Here is a 9,255-nt window from a genome sequence, read left to right on the forward strand (position 1 = left end):
TTGAATAAGTACAAAAACAAAAATGACTAATTTTGCAACAAAAAAAATATTAGGGACTAAATGTGTACAAAAATATTAAGGATTAAATGTGTACAAAGTGAAAAATATATTACCCTATTAAGTCATTTTTACCGGCTAAACTGGAGTAGCCGGTCATAAGGACTGGATGTGTACAGTTTAACAAGTTGAATGGGTAAATGTGAACGAAAAAAAAATTAATGACCAAATATGTACAAATCAAAAAATATCCCTTTTAAGTTATTATCCCCATAAATTATAGCATCCTTTATCTTTCACTTTCCTATTTCGTTTTTCAAAATTTGCCAAATACAACTTAAAAACGTACATGAGTACATGACCAAATGTTATCAAACAAAACCCTCTAGGGTCAATGTCAAATAATTTGTTTTTTGCAACGTAAACGATATTCATATCAATTATATCGTTTTCGTCTTATATTGTTTAAATGAAAAATATAAATTGTTTAATTTAAGAATAATTTTGACAAATAAAATGTTGATAGTCTTATCCTACACTGTCAACTATGTCGATTAGTAATGTACTAATGTATATGTTTATTCCTAGCATGTGTGAATGACAAAATTAATGCACTTCACACAAAACTAGCCATTTTATATTTCGTTTAAACGTATGTGTTCCTGATGTGTGTTTTTTATATTAATAATCAAAGTTTATATTGCATTTGATTATTCTGATAATTAATAAATAGCATTCTAGGATATGAAACGAAAGGCTTAGAGGCCCACTTTTGGTAACCAGCCACGGGCTTTCCGGCCCTGCCAAAAATGCTCTTTGCATAAGGCCCCCTCAAACCGGTTTTTTGTTTTTCTTTACCAAAAAAGTGAAAAACCCTACAAATAATACATTTTTACTCTAATTCGATAAATATTAAAAAAAATTACATTTATTTTAACAATTTTTTTGTTCCAAAAAGATATATATATTTATAAAAAACAAATGGTAACTTGACCGGACCCTGAACCGTATAACAGGTTAAGCATAATTGGACCTCGAATCAGTTTCCTCCAAAATATACAAAATCATCATTAATCGGTTGGACCTGAAAGAACCGTATCGGGCTTATTTTGAACCGTTTCCGATCCGGTTTTCGAGCTGGAAATGACCTGATCGGGCTTCGTTTGGACCACAGGGCCTACAGCCACAGGTAGCCCATTCTCTACCCATGCAAGGTATCCACCTACCATGTTGTATACATGCTTGAATCCCTATAAAAATATATTTTTTGTTAGCATTAAGTCCTATGTAAGTAATAACTAGATTTCCATATTTGATTACAAGTCAAAAACTGTCGATAATCCTTACTAAAAGGATTTTGAAATGCTATGTTATATTGACTTAAAAGTTTAAAAAGAAAAATGAAACTTAATCTTGAAACAAAAATATATATATAAGAAACTTACTGTATTAAGAAGATCAATTGTTGCATATACAGATCGAACTCCTGATTGGCAGCCCTTCATATACAAAATTCCAATAGTTTGAATGAAGAAAGATTATAGATTAATGAACATCTTGTCTATATTTTTTACATAGAGATTAGAGAGTATTCTTTTATGCATTTAATTTACCACAATAAGATGATCATCCTTGTTACACACTGGTAGCACTTGTTCCATGAACTTGGGATTTTTCACCCTACCTGAAACAACATAATCATTTTTTCGCCAAACTCAACACAATTTTTATTATAATTAACAATTTTTTTGTGGAAAAATGGGAAAAGTAACCTTCAGGGGTGTTAAACATGTAAGGAATGTTGAGAGCACCATCAAAATCAACATGCCCTTTCATGAATTCTTCCTCAGTCCTATCAATCAAAAAATCCAGAAAATAACAAAATAAAAGCTCGTATATATAAACATAATATCATCAAAAGGAATGATTCAATTAAAAAAGAAAAACGTATTATTAACACCTGACGTCAAGGTAACGGTAGCCGCTGTTACGGAGAAGATCGTTAGCTTTAAGAACATCAATGGTGACGACTTCTGATGCTGAGCTACAAGATCGAATCAAAAGAGGGGATTAAAAGCAAGGAGTACTACTGATCTATCTCGGTAGATAATAATGAAATTCAAATCATGTACTTTATCTACCTGGATTTGGTGTCCATGATGGAGAGGAAGAGGGAGAGCGAAAGGTTTTGAGGATTTGTGGTGTGTTGCAGAGATAGAGCTTGAAATGTTGTTAGGTACAGAAAAGAAGGTGCATGATGATTGATGAAGAAGGTAGAGTGTGACTCTTATCTGGTGGGCCCAAAAACACACGTCACGACGAGAAAAGTAATCCCAAAAGATGGGGGCTAGCTTTGTAGGATTTTTTTTTTCTTTTTCTTTTTTCTTTTCACGTATTAATATACTCCTTTAATTTGCATCGCATTTATAAACAGTGCGCTTGTGCACTTCCGAATTTGGCCACCACATTTTTACACTTTCTCAACTTTCATCCCTGTCAATTTTCCACGCGTCCTAAAACCCATGTTTGTGAGTATATCGATTCTTCCAATTCGCTTTAAGCACGAATCGTTCCATCGGCCATCACCGTTACACAGTGTAAACCCTCACAGCCTCACCCTAAATAGTAGAATATCCCCCAAAACCCCTCTTTCACACTCTCACCTGTAGTCTACAATGGCGGATGAATTCTCATTCACAATCAGTGATGACGAAAGAGCAGTTGAAGATGTTCTCTCACAAGCAATGGACCACTCACTATATCGACTTTTGATAGACACAATTTGCATTTTCCAAATACCGACCTCCGTCTATCACCACTTTCGTTTGTCTAATTTTCCACCGGCGACTCTGTTGTTCTTTAGGTTTCTCTTCTAACTTTATTCTTTCGTTTGATATGTGAAATCTACCAATGTGTAATTTTGTTGATTGTATCAGATCGATTTTCTGTGTTTTGCTCTTCAGTAGTTGTTTTATTTCACTAAAGATCGAAAACAAGGAAGGTTTTATTCCTTCATACTTCGTCCTTTATTTCGGTTCTCATCTAATTATTGATGCACAGTAAGTGTTTGATTTTATACCTCTGTGTAATTTTGTTGATTGTATAAGAAAAAACAAGTGTTTATATGTATGGAAAGTAATCTCACTTCTCTTGGAATTTGTTTTGCTGATGAAATTTGCAGAACAAATCACACCATATGCTTTTGGTTATTCCATTAATTAGACCTTTTTTCTTATATTTGTCACAATAGAAAATCAACAAACTACACTAAGGTAGTGTTTGTTTTATGTCTGCAGATCTGCGTGGCCTCTTCTGTCTGCGCCGCGCAGACCACGCGCAGACATTAGCCTTCGCAGACTGTTTGTTTTTTTGAAGACTGCTGACCTAAAAATGTATGCGCATCCTCTTCTTGGCGCAGATGTGGACCACAGTCTTCTAACATCTTCAGACATCTTCTAGCAAAAAAAACATATATATCTTTATTTGTTTTAAGTTTTTTTTTTTATTTATATTTTTTCCAACTTTATTAATGATAAACAATTTGAAAAAAAAAATTACAAAACTTAAAAAAAAACGTTCGACGATACAAACATGATATTTTTGACAAATTTATAAATAAAGATTTATTACAATAATAGTCGTTGAAGTTGTTTATATAAATATGAAAAAAAAAATCATAATATATTCTTATATTTTTTTGCCAAATTTTGTAAAACATTATTTAATACAGTATTGTCAATTTCTCGAGAAAACATTTATGGTACGTTTTTAATAGATTTAATTGAAAAAATTGAAGTTTATTTCCATCCATTTATGTATCAAATTCTTTGATCACTAATTATAATGTTTAGTTATAACTTTACAACCAGAGTTGTTGGTTTTTATCGAATATATACGTTAATTCATACCATTTTTATTTTTATTTTTTATACAATAATACATAAAAGTTGATCTAGATTCGTTAATTATTTATAACAAAGTCATAAAAATATTAAAAAATCACTTTGAAGTTTGAAAAAATCAGTTTATTTAGATTTCAGTTTATTTTACTAGCCCGCAGATGTTAAAAAAACAAACAGCCTTCTTTTTTCAGACTGCAGACGTTTGGTCCACCTCTTCTACTGCAGAGGTCTACAGATGTGGTCCGCAGACTGCAGACATTTTGTCTCAGAAAAAACAAACATCACCTAAATAATTATGTGTTATGCTTTTTTTGGGTTTAATTTTTGTATTACGAATCTTATTATCGTGTCAAAACAGAAAGCAAATTAGCCTTATTACTTTTGTCGTATGAAACAAATTGTCTTTCCACAACATCTGCTTTGTATTATTCCATTACTTAGGCTACATTATTGTTTTTCTCAAATTTTTTTGATGTGAGTATACACGCGAAGATACAAAAGAAAGAGGGGAAAAATAAGCTAACGAATTTCTTTTTAATATTCATATATGGTAGTGGTAATTGGTAACTGGTAAGCATTTCTTAATCCATAACATGTCCTCGATTTTACAGATTGACTTATGAGAACATAAAATAAAATGGAGCATGGAAGGCTCAATGGTTTTATTTTATCAAAACTCACTCTAATTATAAAGAATTTCAACACATTGCAAATATGGAATTTACAATTTGCTAAAGAACAACCCCAAAATAAATATGTTGCAGAGTTTTTAGGTATCTCTTTGTGTTATCTTTTTGTATATCCTCGTCATTTATTTTATATTTTTATAATTGATATAGTTTTATCAATATAAATATTTCAGTAAGTTTTTTATATATCTACCGGAGCACATATAATGAGGATTATGCACACAAGGTGTATGATGCATAATTAATCAAACATGTTTTCAATTTCCTCATACCAGACAACATGAGGATTGAAATGGTATCAAGATCATCCAATAAGTCGCATGGTAAAAGGTTTCACAAAATTATGATTTTGAAGTACGTTGCTAACTTGCTATGATAGACTTGTGAAACATGGCAAAATATGGAGAAGATTCACATTTTAACCAAGGCTCTTTGTCAGATTTATGACGATGAGAATGCCATTTTTGTAAACAGATATTCAAGAAATTACAGAACTATTGAATTGCCAAGCCTGTAACTGTAAGAATTGGTTAGTTCCTGAAGTTGCTCATGATCAAATGTCATATTATTAAGGGCTAACTATTCAGTCAATTGAGTATGACATGTGGAAACAATGATTAGAAGAATGTTAGATGTGTCAAAAAGTTTTTTCATTTGGTTTTCATCCAGTCTTGTAATATTTATATAGCTTCCCAAAAAATCACTAATATTCGGTTGAGTTCTTTTAAAGCAACCAGATCTTAAAGGAAATTGGAGAATATTTTTCTGGATTTAAATGTGGTCTTGCAAATCTCTTTTGTAATTTAGTTTTGTCAGTAGAGTTAAAGAACAAACAACATATCATCATTAAGTAAACATATGTTTTTCTAATAATGCATGCATCCATACTTGAAAACACTGCAACACATGAGTGCATCATTAACCATCAATGAAAACTACGACTCAAATGTTAGACCTGGCACAAAAACTTTTCTCAACAGATTTGTCCCAGAGGTAGGTTATTTTCTTTACTTATGACACCTAGAATGGCGTTGTTCCTAATACTGATAGTGAGTATACTTTCAGGGAAGATCTTGGAAACTGCCAAAACACTTTTATGCACTGACGAGCGATTTGTGGTATCTTCAAATTAAAGGGTTGTGATCTATATTTTGTTAGAGTAAATTACACATGCTCCTTCCGTTAACACTTACTTTTTTGCAGTTTTGGTCCCAAATGCAATCGGTTTGCAAATTTTATTTTGTATTTTGATGGTTTATAACGATTTTGATGCTTGAATCAATAAAGCCAACTACTCAGCTCGTAATTTTTCTTAAATGGCTATTTTTTCTTTGACCAAAATTGAAACATTGTTTGCATATCTTCGGTTTTCATTTTTCGGTTTCTAGGGTTGATGTAGAAGATGACGTTTTATTGTGGAGATGAACTGTTATTAGAGTTGTTACTTATGTAGTCCTTTCAGTGGGGATAGGTGATTTGCCTTTAATACCATTTATGGAAAGTCTTTTATTTCTCTTTTAATTGTATGTTGTGTAGTAATGAACGCTAGTTATCACTAAATTTATCGATATTGATAAGTGATGACAAAAAAACCCAATTAAAAAGTGACCGGTTGTTTACCACGGGCTCGCTCACTAGTTTTTGTAAATTAACGTGATATATCTAAACAAATTTTTTATCAAAAATTCTTATGACATACCATTAAATAATCTTTTGATTTAGAGATTAAAATCTTTAACCTTTAGTACTAACAAGAGATTTAGCATTTCATTAACACACACATACACACAAAAAGAAAACACAAATAACTAATTTTGTGCGGGAAAGGAGAGCATTTCTATTTTGCAAAGATCAAAAAAAAATTGTACAGGGAATGCGACATTTCGATTCACAGTTTGAACCAACAAACATAGAAACACACTCGATTTCTTCTCACCAGAGGAAGATGTCGGAGGTTGTTGAGGCGATAGCAGGGACGCACACTTTTTTTTCTGTTTCTGTTTACTATGGAGGAAGCGATTGTATTAGGGCAATATTGGAATTGCTTGTAATGTTTCCGATCCTTCTATTTGGAAGAGGGGACCAAATCTCCAATTTTTTATGGACCGAGTCCAACATTTTTTAACCCAAATCAAATATATCAAATTCTTTCGACCTTGCCCTATAAACCATCAATTATTTGTTTATATAGAAATTAAATTAAATTATTTACTTTATTTTTACTTTAGAAATTAAATTAAATTAAATTATTTACTTTATTTTTACTTTAGTGCCACTTTTTGTCGGATAGTACAAACTCCCGCTCCTTCCTAAGCAAGTTTCAGGCACTCAAAATCTAAAATTTCAAATTAAAGCATATGGTCTTCCGGTAGTGCCAGTCTCCACTTGGAGGTTTACCCACTTATATATACACCGATGTCTAGAGAGAAGTGAAGAGAGACCAATTGGTGACATCCATTTATTTACAAATATGCCAACGAGTTCTCGTTTTCGCATTTCTTCTAAAAATATTTTTCTAACATATCCCCACTGCTCTCTTACAAAAGAGGAAGCTCTCTCAATTATTCAAAACCTAAATACCCCAGTAAGCAAGAAATACATCAAGATTTGCAGAGAAGTTCATGAAAACAGGGAGCCTCATCTCCACGTGCTTATCCAATTCGAAGGGAAGTACACATGCACGAATAACAGATTCTTCGATCTTGTCTCTCCAACCAGGTCAACACATTTCCATCCAAACATACAGGGAGGTAAATCCAGCTCCTACGTGAAGTCGTATATCGAGAAGCACGGAGATACAATTGATTGGGGAGAATTCCAGATCGATGGAAGATCTGCAAGAGGGGGTCAACAATCGGCTAATGATGTTTACGCAGAAGCCTTAAATTCTGGGTCTAAAACAACAGCCTTAGAGATAATTAGGGAAAAACGCCCAAAAGATTATTGTTCACGTTTTCATAGATTAAATGCTAATTTGGATAGGATATTCCAGGCTCCACCTGCAATATATGTTTCTCCTTTTGTATCCAGTACATTTAACAATGTACCTGACATTCTTCAAGACTGGGTTGAAGAAAACGTTGTTAGTGCCTCTGGAAGGCCTGACCGACCTATGAGTATAGTTGTAGAAGGTGATACTAGAACTGGAAAAACAACATGGGCTAGATCATTAGGCCCACACAATTACTTGTGCGGTGATTATGATTTAAGCCCAAAAACTTACAACAATGATGCCTGGTATAACGTCATTGATAACGTTGATCCGCGTTATTTAAAACATTTTAAGGAATTCATGGGGGCCAAAAGTGATTGGCTGTACAATAGAAGATACGGAAAGCCCTTTGAAATTAAAGGCGGGATACCCACAATCTTCCTTTGCAATCCAGGACGCAACTCAAGTTATAAAGAGTTTCTTGATGAGGATAAGAACGTAGCTATTAAGTCCTGGGCTCTCATAAATGCAATCTTCGCATTCCTCACCCAGCCATTATTCATCCCTGGTTCACCGCCAAGCCAAGCAAATCAAGATGAAGCCACGGAGGAAGAGGATTGCTTGCTTTGATTGCAATTGCACTTTCTTCAAGTGCAACCAGTGCAGTAATGGCGGATTCAAGCACGCAGCTCAAGTTCAGAATTCCCTTCTATATTGGAAGATAAGAAACCCACTATACATACATATACTCAAACACAACCTGCGGAAACAACTGGGTATCCACAAGTGCTGGATGGACTTCATTTCCAGGTCTGGACAGCTTTGAAGTTTGAAGAGCCCAACTGGGATATTTTAAGGGCTCCAGTTTTTAAAGTCACTTTGTAATTTAGGTGTAATTCGAGCAATTTACATGTTTAGAAATTAAAATTAACTACTTCTTTTCATGAATTTCTACTAAAATCAAAGTGTGCATGCAACTAAAATGTCAAATCTAACTCAATTCTTCCAAAATGCTTCAAATAACATCGAGACTTCTTCACGAATCTGGATAACTAAGTACTAAAACTAGAATATATATATATATATATATATATATATATATATATATATATATATATATATATATATATATATATACCCGCACAATGCGGCGGCGCCGAAGAGTTCCTTTCGAGAAATAGTTCTGGACGGCTAGTTTTTTTTCACTATCGTCGATTAGTTTCAATAGATGATTAGCTTTCTTTCCATAGACGTCAAATATATTTATTTTAGTGAACACTTTCCTTTTGCAATGATTATCTCCCTTATTTTTAATATAAATATCATCAAATCAAATGAAAGTCTTAAACTCTTATATATTTAGCCTAGTCTTTTCATTAGCTTAACATCATAATATCAATGTCAAATGTTATATATATATGTACATTCTCAGTTTCATTTCGGCAACTAAATTGTCTGTTTTATTTCAAAAAAATATTAGTTATTTATAATTTCTTTTGTGGAAGGTGAATAATTTTCTTTCGATGAATCATCTATTTTTGTGAATTATTTGGCTATTCATAAAAATATCATATCTCAAATGAATATACAATAAATAGTCAAATATGATTTATAATTAAGATTAATATTTATCAATTACGTGTTGCTGTTAATTTTATTAGGTGGAGAAAAGAAGTGTAATAATAATAATAATAATAATATAAATTTGGTATTACTTTAACAAATAGTAAACTAA

General features: G+C 32.5%; 2 protein-coding genes across 2 annotated transcripts; one reads left to right on the top strand and one right to left on the bottom strand.

The window, feature by feature from the left end:
* Positions 1–882: 882 nt before the first annotated feature.
* Positions 883–2,267, bottom strand: LOC145160126 (thiosulfate sulfurtransferase 18-like). Its single transcript, XM_079079233.1, has 6 exons — positions 2,139–2,267; positions 1,958–2,041; positions 1,770–1,849; positions 1,611–1,681; positions 1,443–1,496; positions 883–1,247 (listed from the first exon to the last, which is right to left on the bottom strand). Exons 1-6 carry the CDS (start codon positions 2,153–2,155, stop codon positions 1,068–1,070), a joined length of 486 nt encoding a protein of 161 aa, XP_078935359.1. The 5' UTR covers positions 2,156–2,267; the 3' UTR covers positions 883–1,067.
* Positions 2,268–7,035: 4,768 nt separating this feature from the next.
* LOC145160127 (uncharacterized) lies at positions 7,036–8,464 on the top strand. Its single transcript, XM_079079234.1, has one exon. The coding sequence runs from the start codon at positions 7,059–7,061 to the stop codon at positions 8,148–8,150; it is 1,092 nt and encodes a 363-aa protein (XP_078935360.1). The 5' UTR covers positions 7,036–7,058; the 3' UTR covers positions 8,151–8,464.
* Positions 8,465–9,255: the final 791 nt, after the last annotated feature.

Source organism: Lactuca virosa, chromosome 2, assembly GCF_052849685.1.
Source record: "Lactuca virosa cultivar CGN04683 chromosome 2, Lactuca_virosa_CGN04683_v6, whole genome shotgun sequence".
In the NCBI taxonomy this organism is placed as follows: domain Eukaryota; kingdom Viridiplantae; phylum Streptophyta; class Magnoliopsida; order Asterales; family Asteraceae; genus Lactuca; species Lactuca virosa.

Bases quoted from the DNA above. Each gene is read 5' to 3' on its own strand.
- LOC145160126 (XM_079079233.1), bottom strand. The intron at 1,850-1,957 runs GTGTTAATAATA...TTTGATTGATAG, and splicing joins TACCGTTACCTTGACGTCAG to GACTGAGGAAGAATTCATGA. The intron at 1,248-1,442 runs GTAAGTTTCTTA...ATATTTTTATAG, and splicing joins CAATTGATCTTCTTAATACA to GGATTCAAGCATGTATACAA.
- LOC145160127 (XM_079079234.1), top strand. From the start codon at position 7,059: ATGCCAACGAGTTCTCGTTTTCGCATTTCTTCTAAAAATATTTTTCTA.